Genomic DNA, 23,053 nt, shown 5'->3' with positions numbered 1-23,053 from the left:
CACCCGGCTAGATTTTCCAATTGGAGAGGCCAGGAATGAAACTGGGCATACTCCACAATGTCGAAGCTGAAGACCAGGGAGCTCAAAATCTGCATGCAAGAGTGAATTGACACCCGGCAGTACTGCAGAAACAAATGAATCTTAAGTCCTGAACCATGTCTGCCTGGGGGGGGAACACCCGCTGAGCCCTGGAGGTCAGCAAGGTCCCCAAATGCACCATTTCTTGAGAGGGAGTCAGAGAGAATTTCTTCCAATTGATGACCATCTGTGAGCCTGGAGAAGATCCACTGTGACCCAGACGTTCTCCCTGAGAATTTCTGGGGACTGGGCCAGAAGCAAGTCGTCCAGATAGGGAAATATTCAGATTCCCTTGTTCCGAACATGAGCCGCCATGACCGCAGTGATTTTCGTGAAGACCCGAGGAGCCATGGAAAGTGCAAAAGGCAAAGCATGAAGAACCGCTGGTAACTAAGATGGAAGGGAACATGCAAATAGGCATCCTGGATATCTAAGGAGGCCATGAAGTTCCCCGGCTCCATGACTAGAAAAATGAAGCAAAGCGATTCCATTCGGAACTTGGGAATTCTCACATACCTGTTGAGAGACTTCAGGTTGAGAATCTGTCGGAAAGGCCCGTTCGGCTTCCAGACCAGAAACAGATTGGTATAGAAGCCCGTGCCCCACTGAAATGTAGGAACCGGAAAAATGACCCTGGAGGTCAGTAGAAAGCGAATGGACTCTCTTAAAGCTCCTGCTTTTTCCTGATCCAAAGAAAGACTTGTGGAAAAAAAAAAAAAACGGGTCAAGGGATGCTTCCGAAAGGTCAAAGCATACCCTTGGGAGACCACCCCTCTTACCCAGGCATCCTCCATAGTTGCCTTCCAGATTTCTGGAAAAAGAAGTCGGCCTTTCACGCTTGTGACCCCCAGGTGGAGGCCCTCCTCGTCATGCTGCTGGCTGGTCGGCTGGCTTAGTAACCGGGTGTCTGGTGTTGCTTACCTGCTGGCTTAGACTCTCTAGTAGAGGAACCCTGAGACCTGGAGAACGACAAGCCCTTGGCCTTACCCTGCAGACAAAAGGAGCGAAAATTAGAAGAACGAGACCTAGGAGCTGCTCCGGAAGGAAGACAGGCCATCTTAGATGCCGCCGGAGTAGCCACTATATTATCCAGCTCTGGTCGAAAAAGAACATCCCCCAAAAAAGGGGAGAGCCTCCAGGGCCTTCTTAGAGTCTGAATCCGCCCGCCAGGAATGAAGCCAGAGGGCTCTTCTACCTGAGACGGAAGAAGCCGAAACCTTCGAAGTTAGAATGTCTATAGCTGCTTCCTCAAGATAAGAAAGCCCCTCACGGATATGCTCCACAGCGACAAAAGCTCATTCCTGTGGGTACCTGAAGTAAGGCCATCTTCCAGGGCCCAGCAAACAATGGCCTTAGCAACCCAGGCTGATGCAAGGGCCGGGAGAGCTGCCACACCTGCGTTAGAATAAACAGACTTAAGAAAAGTCTCTAGCGTCTTATCCGTCGGATCCTTAAGGGATGCAGTGTCAGGAAGAGGAAGGGTGACATTTTTAACAAGACGTGCAACATGCGCATCAACCGGGGGAGGAGACTCCCATTTAGCCTGATCTGCAGCAGGCAAAGGATAAAAGGAAGTTATATGATTAGAAACTAGGAAGCGCCTATTAGGGTGGAACCAGGCCTCCGCCAAAACGTCCTCAAGCTGTGCAGAAGAAGTAAATGTCACAACTGCCTTCTTTTGACATTTGAATACTGGAGCATTGGACATAGGAACCAGATCCACATCCTTGATAAACAAAAATAACTTAACTGCTTTAAATCAAGGAAACTACATCAGCTTGAGGCTGGGAATCTCCCGGAATAGAGGAAGATTCCACATCAAAAGCTACAGATACATGTTCTTTATGATCTGAAGAAACTTCAGAGTCTGACTGAATATCAGACAGGGGTGTAGAGCTGTCTCTTTTAGAGAATCTACGCTTAGAAGGTCGCTCTCTGTCCAGAACCTGATTGAAACACTCTGACACATGCGCCAAACTCTGAAGTGACTGCGCAAAAGACTGCATCCAAAGAGGTTCTACGGCAGAAAGCAGCAAAGGGGACGGCAGCACATTGGGGGCCAGACCTGAAGGGACAGCGGCCGAGGGAGTGGGCCCAGAGGTTGAAAGCCTAATAACTAGTTTTAACATTACCTTTGATAGCGAGGCAATCCAAGCAGGTTCTTGGGTAGCAGGTGAAGCTGAAGGACCCGCCTGCTGTGAGGTTGTAAAACAGAGAGTACAAAGGCTATCGTGGTCCGGAACCTGTGAAGAGAACACAGCAGCACAAGCCTTGCAATTACCCAGTACCAAAGCACCCACCTCCTTGTGAACTTTACCCCTGGGAGACATAGTACAGCAATACAGGAGGACCCCACACACCAGAGCAAGAGACTGTGACGTGCCACACAGGGTGGAGCAATGAATGTAAATGCACCACAAAATAGAAATATAAGTGGGGCTATGCAAAGTACATTAAATAGTCAAACAGACACATTCAATGCAATAACAACTGCAATATTTAAGGCAATAAATGCTAAACAAACCACCCCAAGAGGGGAGGAAGGATCTACATGTATAACATGACCACTGAGGGTGAGGAACACGAGGAGACAGGAGCCTGCACTTTCCACAGACAGGAGTGACCCTGGGACGGAGTGCCTCTAACGAGGGAAAGCGCCCAGGGGTGGGGGAGGAGCCAACGGGGAGAGCCTACCTTCTGGCATGGACCCCAGGGCAATGGCTGACACTACCGCAGTGCCCCACTGCTTAAAAGTGCCCTGGTGGTCTTTTGGGGATGGGGAGAAAACCTGGACCCCCACCTGCCAGCACCGCCGGTGTCTTCCATACCATCGGTTTAAAGCAGTTATGGGAGACCCCTTACCTTATCCCCACTGCATCAGCTGCTCCCTGCTGTGTCCGTAGTAGCGGCTGAGGACACTGACCCATTCGCTGGGGTGATGGAGCCTCAGCGCGGGCGTCCTATATGACACCTAGCGTGGCTTACTCAGCAATAAAACCTATGAAACTGTTAGCACAGCTTCCACATTGTGCCCTCTGCAGGCACCAACACTAAACTGAGGTGCCTTTGGCTGGGGCGCGGTATAGGGGGATTCTGGGCTGTGCTCAACAAGTTTAACCGTGTGGTGCCCGGACTCCATCCCACCAACCTATGCCCAGCGTAAATCCTGTGTCCCCTATGGAGGAAGAAGAAATCTGATCAGCAAACCAGCTGAGCGTCTGCATGTGACCGCCATGTGCCCGCGCGCAGCTCTGCTGTCTGGTCGGCAGGGAGGTGATTTAAAAGTTTAACTTTCCCTGAAGGTTAGCTACCTATACCCACCTGCTGTTGCTACGTGACAAGCCTCCTGAACAAAGATGGAGTAATCACTGCAGCTCAACTTCATTTACTTCGATGTTATAACGATGTAATAGGTGCAAATTGGTTAGCCAAGTCAGTTGTATGTTGCAATAAAAAACCGAATCTATTAGACGGACCCATTTCTGTTACTGCACAACAGCCAGCTGTATTAAAGGTGCCCTTTAATGTTTTCCCTCACTGGAGGCTAAATGTCAGGTTTTAGGATTTTGCTTTGATTAGGTCGGGTTGAAGACCTTGATAAAAACAGTAAAGGCTGATAGTGTGTCTCAAAGTGAAGCAAGGGCCATGTTTTAGGCCACATCCATTTCTGTTTTTTTATTTTTCTTTTAATGCTGGTAAAAATGGAATGTCAAACACATTGGCATAAGTTTTTACTACCAGTATACCTGCGGTAAAAAAAAAAAACATAGAAGAAGGAGCATTCTAAAAAAAAAATGCTACTGGAATTAATAAAATAAAAATAAAACCAATTGCGGCTTTGGTAAAATTAGAGGCAATGATTTCTATGCACTTACATGTATTAAACACACAGGTACTGTAAGGCGCATCCAAAAATCTCAGTGGTTATGAGCCCTTTCATATAAACCAATTTAGTGAGAAGGGGAAAGCACTAACTCCCAGGCATCCCTGGCTTTTTCTCAGAGAGGTTATTATTCAGCATAGTGATGTGCGCCATCAGTAATAGGTCTTGCAGAGCCTGAAAGAAGAAAGATTACTCTGCAGTTGAGTAACTGCTGCTCCGAAGTCCGAGACAGGGGATCAGTCTTGGTACAAAGATAAATCAAATAGATCATGCTAGGGATTAAAAAATAAGGCAGCTCTAAACAGACCTATGGCTGTATTCAATTAGCGGCGAAAAGTCTGTTATCGACGATAATTTATCGCCGATGACGGAATTTTCACCTTTCCCCATATTCAATTTCAAAGACTTTTTGCAGGTGAGAAAAGTCTTTGTCAAAAACGGGGATAACTTTTCACCATAGAATAGGTGGCGAAAAAAAAGTGCAGATTTGGGATGCAGACTTTAAAAAAGTACCCTGCAACCCTTGTAATGTCCCCTAAAAGTTATCTGTGTCAAAAAAAAAGTAGCATTGGGCACCCCAATGCGTTTTGGGGGTGAAAAAAAAAAAGTTGGGGGACAAACTTAAAAACTAGCGAAATAGACTTTGGGGGGGGGGGGTCCCCAAGTATGCGGCAGGTGTTTTTTAGAATGCGGTTGGTTGCGGCAGGTGGATTTTTGAAGAATTTTAAAAGTTCACTTTAGGGACTTCAAAATATGCTTGTACCCATTTTCATGTACCCCAAATTTGATGGGAGTAGTTGTTTTCCCCAAAAAATGTATTCTTCACCACATCTTCAAAGACGCATAAAAGCACCTGCCGACACCGTTTAAAAACCCCAGATACCCATAGTGATCCCCATGTCAGATCATCTTTTGGGGGATAACAGGCTGATTTCCCCAAAAGTGACAGGACTTTGATACTTACCTTTTCGCCGGGTCCCGTTTTTGCCGATTCCTAATTGAATACGGGGATACGCTGGCACGCACCCATTTACTTTATCCCCAGGAAAACCTGTGATGATGGCGAAAAGTCCGACCTCAGACTTTTCGCCGCTAATTGAATATGGCCCCTAGAGGTATTTATGGAATGTTAATGGGCCATTCATCAGAAAATTGTGTTTAAAAGGGACACTATGGTAGAAAGTTTATAGTCAGTGCAAAGACTGACACTGATATTCATGGTTACTATGGAAGCAATTCCCTTATTCCTATTTTATCCCATTAAAACTTTTAAGAGCTCATAGGAGTAATTACGGTGGATGATTCTGCTCTCCGTAGGTTACAAGCTGAAATCAGCAATGAGACACATCGTGCGCAGCCGTTTCAGCGGTAGCAGTAGCCGCCAGGTAATTGAATTTAGCCCTTGCTGAAGTGTTTAAAAGTGTTAAATATGATGCTCATCTGTTCTAGGAAAATCCATCTATTATTTGAAAGGTTGAAAATGCAACTTCTTGGGAAATTCATGTTTGGTGTTTTCTTACACTGGTATTTACAATAAGCACGTGCATATCGCATTACTAATATTGCGCAGCGATTGTTATATGTATAAACAGGTAGCTATGATATCCCTTTAACATGCATGAGGAAAACTAATGTATTATAAAAAGATATATTAAAAGTCACTTTAGATTTAAAGTTCCTCTGTGACAGCACAGAATACATTATAACTGCCATAAAATCTCAGGGGAAAAAAAATGGATGGAGATCTTGACGCTACCCAGAATAAGGTCATGGTGTCTAACATACTAATGGTTTTCACCAGCCACACACCACTAAGGGTTTGGGCTTTGCAGTGCCCAGTATGCAGGTCGTGGCCTTCTGTCTGGGCACCTAGTGTGACAGGCTGGTAAAACTAAGAAGAGCTCTAGTTTGATGCAGGTATTGTAGAATAATTGGGCCAGACAAAATAAAAGAACGTCGGTCTACAGCACCTTGTGATATTACTCCCGTCTTAGGGGAGTAAGACATCGGAGACCTTACACAGGTTTATATAGAAATGTCCTATGGAACTTTGAAAGAAGTTGAGAAGCATGAACATCAAAGGATTTAATCCAGCATCTGTCTTCCAGACCAAAAATTATCCAGGTCGTCACATACTGAACGGCTCTATTGGAAATGATGATATATAAAAAGGTTTAACTCATATTTTTCTTGATGGTCCACTAAAACTGCCAAAGAAGGATTAGCAGAAGAGACATGGTTAATAACTGGACTTTTGAGCAGAGACACATGGAAGACATTCTATATTTGGAGTGTAGATGGAAGATTCAACCTGAATGCTACAGTATTGATGGCTTGCAAAATTATACACGATCCAATGAAATGGCCAGTGAATATAGTAGCAAATTTCACAGTTGGAACTTCTAGATGAAGTAGACGAGTGGACTGCCAAACTCTGGTACGTCATGCAGGAAACCTCCACCTTTTTTTGTCTACAAAAGGTACTATAATGAGAAGTTACTTTTTATTTTCTCTTAGAATTGTTCCAGATGCTTAGAGAGTTCTTGACTAAATTGTAAACAGCAATGATTGGTAAAGCCAGACAATCTTAAAGTTCTGTCAGGGCAGGATGAAATCCATACTGGATAAAGAATGGAGAAAAAGCTGTGGACTCATGGAAGAGATTACTGCCAAATTCACCCATGGTGGCAGATTTAATCAATTATCCTTGTTAGCGGATATATGCATTTTTATAAATTTTTGTAAGTGTTAATTCACTCGTTCTGCTTGTCCATTACTCTGGGGATGGTACGCAAAGGGAAGAATTATAGGCTTACACAGAGCACAGACACACAATAATGGTGCTTTATCATTGGAAAATATAAAAAGTAAAAAAAAAGTATAATATTTTCTAAATACAATAAAAGATATGTAATTGCACATGGATAAATGAGGATTTTTTTTTTTATAACTACACCTGTTAAAATATCAGTCTTTCTTATAAGTGTAAAGCAAGCAAGTTACATTCAGGGCACATAATCATATGTCAGCCTTACAGAGATGAGAGTCTGCGCCCTTTAGCAGTATTTCACAATAGTCAACTGTAAAACAGCAAAATCAGTCAGCTATTTAGGTGGTTAAGTCCGTAAAAGATACTTATGCTCTTTCAATTTGTTAGTAGTGTTTGTATGTACCGTGTACAGACCAAAGCAAATGGGGTACTCACTTGGCCATGTCCTGACACAGATAGGGATCAAAGACCGTAAATATCCACAGTAGCTGGTTTATGCAAAGAACCGCTAACACGTTCGTCAAAGGGTGGCTTGAGATTATAAGTGACCACACAGACAGGGTCAGTCAATTTTATCCTCCTTGTTGGTAATTAATGTAGACACCATTTTGTCTCTTTTATAAATTGAGTGGTTGTAGCCATCCTTCGCAACTGCTAGATACAGACGTGGCCTCAATAAGTATTGCTGCAGTAGAGTCCAACAGCCCTTCTCTGCGCACCAGACCCTACGTGACGTGCCTAATGCAGAGTCTTTGTTGCCCAATAATGCATTATATTCGCAATTGGATAAGACAAACCGCTTCACAGGACTGCACCAGTTAATTTGATATGTGACACTTGTGTGTGGCCAAGTCTGCTATGATGCTGCGGCCATGGCTTTTTTTCACGCCATGGTCCGTTGTGCTTCCTACAGTATACCGACTCTTATGCCACATGGTGCATTGAGGATACATCTGTACATCACTTTGACCTTCCTATATTCAACGCCAAGGCATAATTTCTTTTACAAAACTTGATTTTATATAAAAACTTTTGAAAAGTGCCGTCCAGAATTTAGCTCAAAATGACACCACACGAACATTGAATAAGTCTTTTTGAAAACAATGTAATGTGAAAACTTCGGTGACTTATTGATTTGCTGGTTTAAGAACAGAGGGTAAATCTTTTAAAGGAATAAAGTGGGATGCCTTAAAAAAAAAAAAAAAAAAAAAAAAAAAAAAAAGGATCCTCTATGAACCAAATTATGTCAAGTCATGAAAGGGAGAAAGTCCAAGGACGAGCAGGAAGCAGAAGAGGATGCAACTACCCTAAAGATGCCAAGAATGGAGTTTTGTGTTGCGCCCAAATGGAACATGCAGCCACAAAGTCCTTAACTTTGGAACGCATACACTGCGACCTAAAACTCCTGTGAATCAATTCCACTCCCATCAATCAATTTCAAGGTTTTCCTGACTCGTGGTCTCAGAAACAAGCAGCATTGGCCCACTGCAGTAAGTTTGGGCATAGCTGAAGGGATATAAATTATTTTCCTGGTGGAATCTTTTTTGGCATGGTGGCTTATCCAAAACAGAAGGGCTCTACTATATGTTGAATTTTACATGTGCATATTTGCCAGTGGAGTTGAAAGGTGATCATAAGATTGATTTCAGTGAAACCTAATGATCATTGAGCTGCCATGGATTCAAACATTGAGCTGGGTGAAGATATGGTAAGTGTTTATGTTCTGTGTTGACTGTGACCATAAAATTTCACCCAAACAAATGGTGCCATTCCTGTAATGTCCGTTTAATTGGAAGAACCTCTTTATCTCCTATGGTGTAATTCTTTTGTTGGCCTGAAAAGTTTGTGTAAAGAATCCACAAAGCGCCACTTCGCAGAGGTATTCCTTTTTGGGAGAGAAAAACCCCAAACTGTGGAGGTATCAGTTTCTAGGAAAAAAAGGTGACTTGATATCTGGTTGTCCCAAAACAGGAGCAAGGATGAAAAGTTGCTTTTAGTGCAAGAAAGCAAACTCGGCTTCTTGAGGCCAAATTTTGGAATCATGAGACCTCCTGGTCAGAGCTGTGATGGGAGCCACCACAGTGGAGTATTAATTTTTTTAAACTGTCAGTAATAGGTACAGAATCCCAAAAAACGTTGGGTAGCTGTTAATCCAGTTGATAGTAGTCAACTTATCAGGAATCATATGAAGGACAAAGCCTGAAATGATGTATCATAAGACAGGCATCTCACATTATTCTAAAGCACATTTCCCTATCTGGGAATAAAGATAATTGCCCACGCAGGTGAGTAAGGACCTTGCATGTATTTAGAAGTCAATTCCTTGGAGAAATTAAAATGTCATCTAGGTAAACTACTATATATTGAAGCAGTAGATTAAAAATAAAAAATAAAAATTAGTTTACAAATTTTTTGGAATATGGCCAGGGCATCACTGAAACCAAACGACTAGATACATCAATTTATCGGGATCCAGTCAATATCCCAACAGTCAAGATGCCGGCACCGTCATCCTGACCACTGGCACCTCGACAGTAAGTACTGCAGTTAGGGGAGGGAGGTTTAGGGTAGGGAGAGGGCTAGGATACTGACCGACAAGTGTCGGTTTACTAACCCTGTCAAGATGCCGGCATCGGGATTCTGACCGCCAGGATCCAGAGCACCGGCATCCCGCACCTAACCCTATTTATCCCCTAGTCTAATTCTGATAAGTTTATAAGCACCTCGTAAATCTGATGTTGTGACTGTACTTGATTCAATCTAAAAGGTCTGAAATTAGAGGCACGGGATAGTGATCCATAAATGTGAGTACATTTAATCCATGATAATCGATGCAGGTTCTTAGTCCCCAATTCTTCTTTGTCACAAAGAAAATTCTGCTCCTGCAGGAGAATGAGATTTACAGATGAATCCCCATTCCAAACTCTTCTGAATATACTCAGTTATGGTTTTGGGGCAGACATATAGGGTATACTCATCCTTGAGGAGGTATTCCCAAGTAGTAAATCAATTGGCAGTCCAACTCCTGGTGGGAGGGAAGTTCTTTCATGTCGTGCTTACTGAAAACAACTGAGAAGCATCAATACGGAAGAGGAAAGAGTGAATTCTGAACAAGAGGACTCACCTGTTGAACCCACACAGGGATACAAAAACTAAATATGTGGACAGTGCTAGAGTGTCTATAACTATAAATAAAGACATTAAATCTGAGACAGCCATAAAAAAACAATGTATTTGATTAATAAAAATAATAATGAATATAAAATATATTGAGTAAAATGGTGATTAACAACCTGAACACATTTTCTGCAGAAAGCCTTCCAGTATGTATAAATGGACTGTTGGTATAAGTATAATTAAAGTCCTGGTAATGGATTAAGACAGTCTCTGGATGTTAACCAATCATATTATGGCACTGTAATCTGGAAACCAGTCTCATATTAGGAGAATATTCCAGATTTCTCCAAGAAAAATCCTGAAAACTGCTGATGTGAATTGCAGCAGAGACAGCGTGATACAGCCAGCATATGACAAGCGTCTGATGGTAAGTGTGAGCCAGGAGCTCCAGACGACTGAAGGTTAGGTGGATGACTTGGCCATAGTATGTAAAAGTGTGTATGTATCTGGATGGTGCCCAAAAGCTGTCCAACATGTTTCTTTACCATCCGTTAATGTCGCCAGATGAACCAGACCAAGTGACGTCACCCATATCACTACTTAAAACAGGGAAACCATACCATGGGGCAGTACTTTGCAGTGCAAAGTCTGAATTGGTGTCCAGGGACTTATTGCCTTCCTTGAAGGAGCTCATATCTCACTGTGTCAAAGTAGATCTGTGCTTCAGGGAAGACTGGCTCCCTCTTTCTCTGTCCCGTCACACCATCTGAAAATTGGAAGGTCATATCTCACTCTTGAAGAATGAGAAGAGAGGTCAAAAACATTTTTTGTTCTCGTTTTGCAGACAAAGTGTTCCAAATGTTCGAGAAATGAGAGAGCCTAACTAATCGTGGGGCAGTCATGTTTGGTACATTTATCAACACTTCCTAACCCAGTCCTATAACATCATTTTCATTTTCTCTTGAGGTCTACCTTCAACTTCCAAAAGGTTACAAACCTCTCATGGCTTTTTCGTAACTTTATTTGTGGCTTGTGACTTTGACACAGTGAAAGGTGAGCTCATTCAAGGAAAGTCACAGATCCATGGACACCAATTAAGACTTTGCATGGAAAAGTACTGCCCCATGGTATGTTTAAGTACTGATAGCGGTGACGTCACTTGGCCGGGTTCATCTAAAAATTTCTGGAAGTGTCCAGGAAAGCATAACTATTGTAACAGAAGCAGATCATCATGTTCCCACAATGGACAGGCTTACACCAGAGTTTATCCCATCAAACAAAATTATACAGGCTACTTTAGCCTACTCTGGCAGGAAATTTGTAGCCTGAAGTTCAAGCTGGATGGAGCACTGATAAAAGGAATTCTCTGTAAGTCATTGGATCCCCATAAAACTTTGGAGGATTAGGTGTGCAAAGCTGAGATGGATTACCAGCCAGAAGCACTGAAGCAGCAGCTGAGTTGTTTGAATTTGGTGCCAGTCTGACATCAGTAGTCAGATGACAGCAACTGCATACTTCCAGAAAAGTCACACGACAACTCTATAAAAGCAAAGATGGATGTGGAGTAACCAAGATGGACTGGACGCCATCCACATGCTGAACTAAAGTCTGCAGACCCATGATATGAGCAGGATAATACTCCTGCTTGTCCCCCCTACTTATAGGATACTGGAGAAAACCCTTAGGCAACAGGTTACTAACAGAACCCATTCATGGGCCAGAGTATTCGGTCACAAAATTCCATGGATAAAATGGATTGAGTTCTGCCAACTAGGATTGGCGCTATACAGAACAATGCCGTGGAGAACAACACACAGGGCTTCGCTGCATCCAGCACACAGGTCACAGACCTCTGTCAGGTAAACCTAGTGTGACAGCTGGTAAAGCTATGAAGAGCTCTAGTTTGGGGAAAATTATGGACTCATCAACAGCCCACAGGTCAGAACCAGGACACACAGATGTGGTGCAAGAGGAGCAGATCCAGAGAGTAGGCCAAACCAGAAATCAAAATAGCAGCGCCAAAAGGAACAGATGGTGAGAGTAGTCAAATTAGCTTGGAACAAAGGGGGAGGAGGAGTACAGGATGTGAGCCAAATACTAACATCAACGGTCACATGAATGCAACTTCAAACTTCCCTAGAAGCGGCGTTCCCACCCTACAGTATAGAGCTTAGTGGGACAACACAAAGGAGGATATCAAAGCCAAGCACACGCTCTAAGATGTTCAATGAGGCACCGGAATAGCAAGCACACACTACGAGGACCAGTGCTGCTAGACCTGCTTCAAGATCACCTGACTGACAGCTTGTGATAATACTGTTAATTATATATGGTGTTAAACTTGTAGTAGAAATTAAAAAAAAACACAACACCGATAATGATTACGTTGTGAATAATACATGATCATTGTAAAACGCCAAAATATATGATCATGTCTGTAATCCAAATTAGTAAAATGGTAACAATCCACGTATGGGCAATTCCACCAGTAACTGAATCATTATACAACTGCCACCACTAGTGTAGACAAATCATTATAACCCAACAGCCCACAATAAACCCCATATATGACACTATCAGAATAGCTTAAGTGCTATCTTGTGTAAGTTATGTGTAAGTTATTCTTGATAAATCAGCCTACTTAACAAGTAACAAAATTACCATTCATGAGACATGTTATTATTTGTGTGTACACAAAATTGATACACTCAGCTTCCAGAATGAATTCTAGAATTTCACAATTTTATTGCAATATGGGGACATCCAGGGGATATATCTACGTAAATTTGGTAAAAGTATGACAACCTGTGTAACCTGAAGACATTTTTTAAGAAGTAACGGAATCACCAGACTCTGGTAATGGAATCACCGAGTGGGTAATGAGCATGGTAGAGTGTACAGATTACAATGTGTTTGCTGCCTACTATAAAATACTGTATTTAAGGACAAAATTACACAAATTTGAACCTTATCAACATGGCTCAATACTTGAAAAAGTTGACAAACATACAAATATAGATTTATTAAAGAAATCAAAAATAATAGTTACAAATAGGTACATTCAAAACAAAATCAAGACTAATCAAGCATTTACTGAGCCTCTGGAACTGGAGGACTAAAATAATATTGTCCCTATTATTGATATTAGGGTGTTGCTACCCCTGTACCCGATGCGGTACTTCGGGCAGTGAGAAAAAGGATTCGCTGCTCCTGCATCAGCCTCCCTCCCCAGCCCAGCACACATGCTGCTGTGTGATGGGCTATGGAGAGAGGCTGTTGCTGTGTGATGGGCTATGGAGAGAGGCTGCTGCAGCAGCTTTAAGTCCTCTCTCTCCCTGCGTTATATGCATGAAGAGCAATCGCACGCCCCCTGACACCGGCACCCCCGTGCAGCCACGAAGATATTGGATTTTTCTTTTTTTGTAAGGAGGATGTCTCCCAGTACCCGACAAAGCTGTTGGCAGCCCTGGAACTGTTTCCTGATTAAAAGGAGCAACTTAATGTGATCCTGTAATCACAAATATGGAGATTCTATCACCTCAAATTACAGCCTGGAAAAAATGTTACGACCATGTCCTTTTCAAAATGAGCTTGTATTTACATATTTAATATGAAAAAAACTGAATTTTGAAATAATATTTCAAAGTCTGACTAACCTTCTTCGGTAACGGAATCACGTTGAAAAGAGAATTATTTCTGGCTGTTAAATTGCCTTATTTTCATGACAGTATATTAACCTTGATATTGAGATATTATGTGATGATTTAATCGAACACATTTTTTCATTGCATATAGCAATTATAGAAATATACTGTAGGTACTTATGTATCGGTTTCAACAAAATGTGTAGTTCTACAATACTGCAGAGCAGCGATATGCCTAAAGCATAAAACCATACCAAAAAATGATTTTACCAATGTAGTATTGTCCTCATGTATATGTTTAAAATAATGTATGGTCCTTATACCGATATGTCCAGATAGAGGTTAATTCAAAATAAGCTGGTTTAAATCAATGTGCTATGTATATGAAGCTTCTCAGTGGGTTGGAGCTGAACATTTAAAGCGGCAATAACATTCAGGGTAAAGCACACCATGCTTCACATGGAATGCTAGTGCTGCTTTAAATTTCCAGCTCCAAGTCAGCACTTCGAAAACATAGTCCAGTGTGTCATAATCGTTTAATTTGGTTTCTGATCCAATTATAAAAGCTACCAGCTGCTTGCTATTTACAAAAGCAGACAGCAGTGTCATATATAAATGGAATATGCCTGGTCATAGATCCAAGCAAGGATCAACAGCAATTATGCGAGGTGGGAAGAATGCAAGACAATATTTTTAGAATGGCTGCATACAGTATCTACTTTGTCATCTAACATTCTTACAATGAGAACACCATGTAGTAGCCAAGATCATGACCTTTGTCTGGTGGAGAGGGAAAATGAACTTGCTACAAACATCATACCATTGAAAGTTCAATGAAGGGATGACCCAGTGTAGCTGAATTCCCCTCACATTACACTGTATGGACCTATTCCTGACTCAGGCGCAACTGGAAATGCCAACAGATCATGCAGATATATGTAAACTGCGCATACCCAGTAGAAAACTATTGCAGACTGCGCATGCACAGGACTGCGTGTGGGCAGATGGGTCTGTTTGTTCACGGACCACTCTTTCCGCGAAATGGGTGTATCTAGCGGTAACTACATTTGTGGGTGACAACGTGATAAAACAGAGTTGATCTGTCTCATGGAAGTGTTGTGGGTGTGTAGGTTGACTTTCATGCTAATTCGTAGCATGCGGACATAGATGGGACGCCTGTTTTAGGCAGATCTTCTGCACCCCGCACAGGGTAGGTGCAAGTCCCAATATTAATGATGACGGATGAAAAAAAATGCATGTGCATTGATACTTGGCATATAGGGACGGATACTTCTATTAGCATAAGGTTGTAAGCAGAACACAGAGGCCGTAGGGAAAAGTGTCCGCAGATACGTCTAATACATTATCGGCTCCGGTAGTCTCAAAGTTCTATGTACAGCCATCAGGATGCCGGGCACCGGATTAAGCAGCTGGGAAGCCAGTAGTCGGCATTGCAACCGCCGGCTTCCCGACTGCTTCCCGCACAAACGGCAGGCAAAAAACAAAACTGACAGGACAACTGGGTACTCGACTGGAAAACAGGAGACTTAGCCAGAACTGGAAACACGTGAAACGCTATCACCGGCATCGGAGCAGCGTTCACACCAGAAGGAAATAGATGCAGGAGCCAATCCAGAACGATCCCAGAATGAAGGACAGGAGGTGGGAGGAGTTTCAGCGTACGCTTGTCCGGTGTTCATCTCATCCTGCATTCGCAGTGCGGCGGCTTGTAACACTAACATGATGATTGAAGACTTGTGGAATCTATTCTATCAAAATTCAAGTTTAATCCACAAAAGTGTGAAGTAGTGTGTGCCAACGTTTCGGCCTGTTAGATACCTTCTTCAGGGCTGGAAGTAAAGAAGTTCACAAGCTGTACAAACATCAACTCGCATTGCTTTACAATTTTGCACTACCTGCATCTATCTTGACGTGGGTGATTCGTTTACCCATCCAAGATCGGGTAAGAGATATAAAATAAGGTACCCTCTAACTTGCACAACTCGAAATGTGATTTATTACATTAAGGGCGGAATTCAATTGTATTCGCGGCCCGCATCTCCCGTCCAAAGTGACAGGAGATCGCGGGCCGCTATACAATTGTCCAAGATGTTCGCACTGATCGCGCCCATAGAGGTCAGGTTTAGCCGCGTAAAGCAGCTAAACCCAACCAAAGTGCTGGGCGCGATCGCGAAAAGTGATGTTTGGGCGCCCAAACATGTCACTTTTCGCACATTTCAGCTCTCATCCCCCAGGGGGTGCGAGCTGAAATGTAGCGCTGGCAGCTGATCGCACCCGACAGGAGCAAGAATAGAATAGCTCCGTCGGGCGCGATAGCGGCTAGAAATAATTGAATTCCGCCCTAAGTGTCCTTGTGGTCATATGTATGTAGGTAAGAGCACTAGAATGTTTAAGGAGAGGATGGCATTGCATCGCTCCTCGATAAGACAAGCGTTGTAAGGAGAAAAAAAATTCAGATTTACCTGTGGCCAGACATTTTAAGGAACACCGCCACAATTTGGCTAGCCTCAAATACAAAATGATTGACTGGATAGCCCCTAGTTTACGTGGGGGTGACAGAGGAAGGGCCTTATTGTGCAGGGAGGCTTTTTGAATTCATGAATTGCAAACTGTGGCTCCTTTGGGTTTAAATGAATATTTATCATTTGCATGCTGCTTGTAATATTCATTATCTGCCTTTTCCTTGTCTCTGATTTTTGCTCTAATTATGATCTCTGCGATCCATTTGTGTCTTATTGATATGTATTCCTTCATTATTTATCTTTTGGACTTTGTATATGTGATGCCCTGCAGTGTTTGTATGTTACTTACATCTTAGGCGTCATTTTTGCGGCTGTGTTTTATCTCCACTAGTTATCTACATTGTTATGATTCTATATACACATGCATCTACATACATGGTTGTTATGGTTACTCTGTTTCTTAGGTGATGGTTGTACACTTCCGCCCAGCTGGGTCTGCAAAGACGCCGGCGCTCGCTATGGGTGCGCCTCTATTATGTCATCGCAACCTCAGCTGTGGTGGTTTGCATGGTGCACGGGGTTTATCTATGTTGCTATATTAAAAGGTATGTAACTGTTCTTTATACTTGTTCCTGACTAAATGATTTATATCATGAAACGCTGAACACAAGTATTTGTGTCCTAGATCTTGTTTTTGGATATAGAATCTTCACGAGTGCCGTCGTGTTGTGTGGCTAGATAGACACACACACACACACACACGTGCATGGGACCAGAAGTGTTTTTTTGGAATATTTGTATACCTTCTAGGGGATGGGAACCAAGTCTAAACACATAATGCATTTATGTTTCATATACACTTTGTACACACAGCCTGTAGGTTATTTTATCCAATATTTTTAATAATTTTGTGCCTTAAACACAAATTTGTGTACAGAAAACAAAGGTGTCACTATCTCAGTCGTGCTCAATAAGTTCCATATTTTAGAATATTCTGTATTTCAGAATATTTGAATATGGGAGACTCAACCTGTATATATCACAAGACTGCACAAACAAACATTTAAAGGATCACAAATGTTGAGGTCAATGACAGCCGATTTACTGTTCCATCACTTTTGCAATCGGATGTTGTAATATCTAAAGCTGTTAGCAAATGTTGCATCACGCTATTATCAACACAGTCATAAAACAAAAAAATATAAAAAAATGACACTTTCCTTAATGCTCCATGCACCCATTATTATTTATCATTTTTGCATGAAAGTGAGGTGCAAAAGAGGTAGCCGCGAAGGATGTAATACACATTTGGGAGAGTTGGTCCTCCAGATTTGTACATTGGTGAAAATCCCTCCCTCGAGACAGGTTTTCCCAGTGCAGCGGTCTCCCTCCATTTACTTTATACTAGGGAACTTTACGGAAAGCATGCAGACGAGTTCTAGGAAAGCTGTAAGACAGCTGCATGTCCCCAGATTGCAAGGTATCAATGTCACAAGGAAACAGTGTTTCCTATTGAAACTGTGAAGTGTTCTTTTGGCTTTACAGTGACACAACCTCATCCGTTCTGAGGGCCTGATGCACTATGGATCGGAAGTGCGATCGCAGCTGCTATAATATGCAAATACCTACCCACTGCCGTTTTCTCATATCTGTCCAATCTCGCTCTTATGTGTAAACATCGATACCATCGACACCCACGCAGCATTTACAGCAGGTCCGACCATCTGCAGACACTGCAAGTCTCCTCGCACGCAGATGGCAGCCGCAGTACCTAATTTATGCACGCCCAGGAAACAATGTTCAAGGGGACAGGCACGCCTGCGTTTCACCGACCACTCCCCCAAACGCTGACATCATGTCACTCACTCTGCAATGGGCCCCTCTGTGCGTCCGTAATCGCAGTACGATCGCTGTGCATGCGCAGTGCAGCTTATAAACATGCACGATGGCAAACAATCGCTCGATATGTGTCCGTAGCTGCACTTGCAATCAATACTGAATCAGGCCCCGAGAGCATTATAAACTATATAATAACTCTAAGGTCTGTCCAGGCTCCAACATGTATGCGCAGTGGGAGCCGCAATGGTTCCCACTGCTATGTAGACGGGGAACAGACCTACAGATGGGCCCAGCTGCATTGTTGCTCATAGTGCAGCGAGTCGCGCCATGCGTGCAATAACATCTCCATTCAATCCTATGAAGATACACTCCCGCGATTGGGGACACGCGAGTGCCTCTCCATAGGTTTGAATGGAGATGCAATCCCGCGATCGGGGACGCGCCACAGCGTAGTGTGGCGCATAGCGCGATTCGCGGGCACGTTTGTGCCACGATCACCAACAAACTAAATGGCCGCATCTGTATCTGTATAGGAGAAGAACCCGCTGTTCGAAAGGGGTAAATATAAGGGACGGGCAGAGAGGGGAACAATTTTTGGACGGGGCGGAGCGGGGGCAGACTGAGGTGATCCAGCTTACAGTATGCCGGGTCCCATAGTGAATAAAACTGGTGATGTACAGATGTGTCCTATACATCTAGCCTCAATACGCCACGCAGATCGACGTTGCCTGGTGTGAGTGAGGTACTCTGCTAGCGTTGGGCATCTTTTTTTGCCACCGAAAATGCGTCTAAGTCGCAATGTGATGCGACACAGTCTACATCGTATTGTGATGTAGACGCATTTTCAGCAGAAAAGACGCAAAAAAAGGGCCCAACGTTAGCAGAGCCTCACAGGACCTGCACGCCAAGAGGGGCTCTTTGGCGCGGCTGCAGCAAAGATGTATAAGGACACATCTGTAGAGGGACAGACCTAGCCGGTTAGGAATAGAACCCGTTGCTGGAAAGGGGTAAGTATAAGGGGAGGACAGAGAGGGGAGCAAGGCGAGACGGGGCAGACTGAGGTGTTTCAGCGTATACCGGGTCCATTTACTATTGGTGATGTCCAGTTAGTAATGATAACTATTTAAGTAAACAAAACTCACGTGGTGCAGATTTCTCCTGTAATCTAGCATGTAAAATACATGGGAATCTGGAAATAACAGTTGACATTTCAGCTACCATAAAATACAAGTTACTGTAGATCTAAGAAATTGCCGGTATTCAGCAGAATCTCTTATAGCTTTCAGGGGTCTTCATGTTTTGGCCACACTTTCCGCAGAGTAGCAGTGAATGAAGTGGTTTCTTGTTTTTGTTATGTTTTTTAATAAATGTTAAAGTCTGACACTGTTTCAGGTGAATCAGACATACTACTACGTTTATCTTGCCAGGTCGCAATGGGATAAAACAGCAAGTTCTTTGCATATAGAGTAGAAAAGTAAACATGGGAAAAAATGACAATAGTGATGTACTTTCAGTTTTTTGACAGTCCCCACTGTGAGAAGTAAATGGGGGACAGATATGGTGCCCAAAATCACAATGCCTGCTGAATTAGAATAGTTTGGTTTTTACTTCTGAAAGCTACAAGGATGTAAAGTAGGACAATGCAATGACAATAATATTAAGTTGATTTGTGCACTGCTACAATTTTCATATGACCGAAAAATAAGTCATAATACAAGTCAAAAATATCACATACTGTAGTGCGCAACTTATTTACCAACTTCATATCAATTAATTATCCTATTCAGGGGACCCTGCAACTTTAAAAAAAATTATTGTCATTGAGAGAAAACCGCTATAGGCGCAATTAACGTAAAATTGTTTTTAAAGGGGTAATACAGAAGAAGAAAAAATAAAAGTTGTGGTTTTTTTTTATACTTTATGCAGTTCTGCATTTACACCCATTTATTGACAAAGGTTTTCCAAGTATCCCTTACAGTGTATTTGTTAATATCAAGTACTGTATCAATCAAAATATCCTCTTCTTATCTGAGTAATATATCTAAGTATAGTATTGCTTAATATGTCAGTGTTAATTTGAGCCAGAGCTTCCCTAACTCTGCCATTATAGTGCAGGTTTTAAGAATATCAATGCTTGAATCAAGACGGTTCAATCAAACTGAGTGAGGCACACCTGTGCTCAAGCATGCATATCCTTAAAACATGGACTGTAATGATGGAGCTTGGGAACCTCTGATTTTATTTAACAAAACTGAAGAAACCCTTGAATCTATACAAAGTAAATACTTGGGTACAAGTACTGTAAGTTTGACCGTAGCTAAAATGTGAAGCGGTCCTCAAGGCTCCCCAACAGTTCAGGTTTTAGAGATATCCATGGTTGAGCACAGGTTGTTAAAGCAAATTGAATGAGGTACTAATTAAATCACCTGTGGTTGAGCATGGATATCCTTAAAACCTGGACTGTTAGGGTGCCTTGAAGACAGAGTTTGGGAACCTCTGGGTTAGAGGAATTAATTGTTGCACTCTACATACTGCCGAATACTGATATTGCTCTGTATAGACCATCCACATCATTAGGGTACAATTCATTTCAGCCCTAGAGATGGACACCTATGCCCATCCTAGCCCAAAACATTCCAGTAGGTTAATTTGCTACTGACAAATTAATAATAGCGGACATAGATTATAGGCTCCGCTGGGGCAGGGATTTATGTGAATTACTAAAAATTCTCTGTAATGTGCTGGATAATGCGGGGCTGGTTCTGAATCAGCCGCAAATGGCCGTACGGACAAAGGGCCTGATTCAGAGCCGAACGCTCTGACCAGAGTGCCCGCTCTGAATCAGGGCCCTCCTCCATGAAAATGGAGCGGCCTCCTGGCCGCTCGTATAGCTGTGGGTGACCACCCACAGCATATGCGAGCGGCCAAAAAGATGGTCGCGATGTTCTTGACCATCACGACCATCGGACTTGCGACGGAGACCCTGCGGTAGGGTCTCCCTGCCACAAGCCCTGGAGTGATTTTGGCTCTATCAGAGCCAAAATCACTCCCACTGACATCACTAGTGATGTCAGTGGGGCCGGCTTCAGACGGTAGGCGTTCCCATGGGAACGCCTCCGTCTGGCAGGCACACACATGGCACGCCCACCAAAGGGGGCGTGCTGTCAATCAACATCGACAGCACGCCCCCTTTGGTGCGAGACCCGGAGCGATGGAAAGCCCGTCGCTTTCCGGGTCTCGCGCATGCGCACGACGGAGCTCCCTCCGTCATGCGCATTGGGGAACATCGACCCGCTTGCGAGCGGGTCTGAATGACCCCCAGAGTTCCCACAGATTGTAGCATACAGCAGATGAGCCAAAGAAAGAAACTGGCGACTAAGCAATACGCCAAATCAGCTTTAAGAACATAGGCAGAGTTCGCTAGGGCATACGGATTGATCCATCCTTCTACGCACTGTACTATCTGTGAAATGGGTATTTCTGAGTGGTGACCTTGCAAACACAGAGATCTCTCCCATCTAGTAGGAGAGTCATGGGTATATTTACTAAAAGTGTGGGTTTTTAAAAGTGGAGATGTTGCCCATAGCATCCAATCAGATTCTACCTATTATCTTCTAGAATGGATATTTAAATGTTAAGTAGAATCTGATTGGTTGCTATGGGCAACATCTCCACTTCTAAAAACCCGCACTTTAGTAAATATATCCCATGGTATGCGGAAGGTGGTGAGATGCTGGTTTCTGACGGCTCTTTCGCACTCAGCATGTGGTGGGTGCAAGTCCAGGTACTATTGATAATGGCTGTGTTTATTAGATGTTAAATAAATAAATTGCTGCCAAGCCTATGAATGAAATGAGTACATCACAGTAATAAACGCAGGGCCTGGGCCACAGAATATGCAGCACTATCAGGCTCCACCAGCACTGATCTACAAAGTGCAATCTGTAGTTTCTGAATTTTAGGGCGACAGCAGCTGGGGTGACAAACGACTGCCACTCATGTTGTCTGGCTACAAAGAAGCCACATGATCCACGTGCCACAATTACAACACACAACTGAAGAGGCTGATGGGGCCATGAATAGTGTTACTCTACCTCCTCTGGAAGTCTTTCTTGAAGGGCTTGAGGTAAGGGTCCTGCTCCAACAACTTGTACAGTTCTGGAATCAGCACTGCTTCATTGTCAGTCATGCTGACATCCATCCCACTGCAATGGACACTAGAAGCAACAGAGACACAAGTCTGCCTTTATTTCAGGAATTTTCCATTTCAATGGGATTTACTAAATTAAGATTGGCTGCCACAGACCAGACGTACAACGTACCCTGTCATGTCTGTGACCCTGTATCACCTTGACAGAAAGCACAGCCCCTGACACACATCCTGTGACAGCCAGGCACTTTTTACACACCATATGTATTTATGCTTCAAGTCACCAGCTTTAAATACAATGCAACATCATTCTAATAATATTGCATTACTGGAAAATGACACACAGTAAGTGGATATCCAAATCAAATAAACTTAGTTTAAATGATCAAACATATACTGCACAGCAAAAACATAAATACATAATAAAAGAGATAATGTGAGAGCAATGTTGTATGCTCACAAGTTTAGTATTTTACAAATAATAAATGTGAAAATGGTGTCACAAGAGGGATGAATAACACAACTGCGTGCTAAACCTGATACATGCAGCTGAAAGATGAGTATCCAAATATAGTGCAGTATATATGCAGCACAGGCTTGCAAACATACTGTACTGCAGCTGGATACTCACCCTTATACAGTATAACATTGCTCTCACCCTGTGTCCTCCATGCTGATCAGCAGAAGCAGTGTGTGAAACCCCAGGCTCAGGCTGAGGACGTGCTGCTGTCACTGCTGACTGCTCCCCCTCCCACATGCAGCCCTTTACATGATTACACCATCCACTTCCTGATTCTGTAATCAGGTGACCGCCTCTGCCCAATCAGCGTCCAGGGCTGACAGCCAAGCAAGTTCCCTATCTGAAACCGTACTGGGTCAAGCTGGTGATGCCCCCTCACGTGCCAGCTCATTGGGGCTACTACGTGCTGGTGCTGCTGATGATCTCTGTTCACACATGGGCTTTATTATTGTTTGTGTGTGTTAAAAGCTGTTAGACAGTGATTTGTATATGGTGCTATAATGAGATTAGCTAAAAGCATGCTACTAATGTAAAATGCATGCAATACAGTTATTTCACTGTAACAATCA

At 43.1% G+C, this 23,053-nt stretch overlaps 1 protein-coding gene across 2 annotated transcripts in view; it reads right to left on the bottom strand.

The window, feature by feature from the left end:
• The window catches only part of GBE1 (1,4-alpha-glucan branching enzyme 1), a 198,009-nt gene extending 175,295 nt beyond the window's left edge, over positions 1 to 22,714 (bottom strand). For both annotated transcript variants that reach the window (XM_088442724.1, XM_088442725.1), the window contains exons 1-2: positions 22,623 to 22,714; positions 21,909 to 22,031 (exon numbers count right to left, since the gene is read on the bottom strand). In XM_088442724.1, the coding sequence (XP_088298850.1) occupies positions 21,909 to 22,031; positions 22,623 to 22,636 (137 nt within the window). In that variant the 5' untranslated portion in view covers positions 22,637 to 22,714. The remainder of the gene's footprint in view (positions 1 to 21,908; positions 22,032 to 22,622) is intronic.
• Positions 22,715 to 23,053: the final 339 nt, after the last annotated feature.

This window comes from Taudactylus pleione, unplaced genomic scaffold, assembly GCF_031769625.1.
Source record: "Taudactylus pleione unplaced genomic scaffold, aTauple2 ptg000316l, whole genome shotgun sequence".
In the NCBI taxonomy this organism is placed as follows: domain Eukaryota; kingdom Metazoa; phylum Chordata; class Amphibia; order Anura; family Myobatrachidae; genus Taudactylus; species Taudactylus pleione.
Note: the sequence above shows the minus strand (reverse complement) of the source record. Positions and strands in the feature narration are given on the sequence as shown.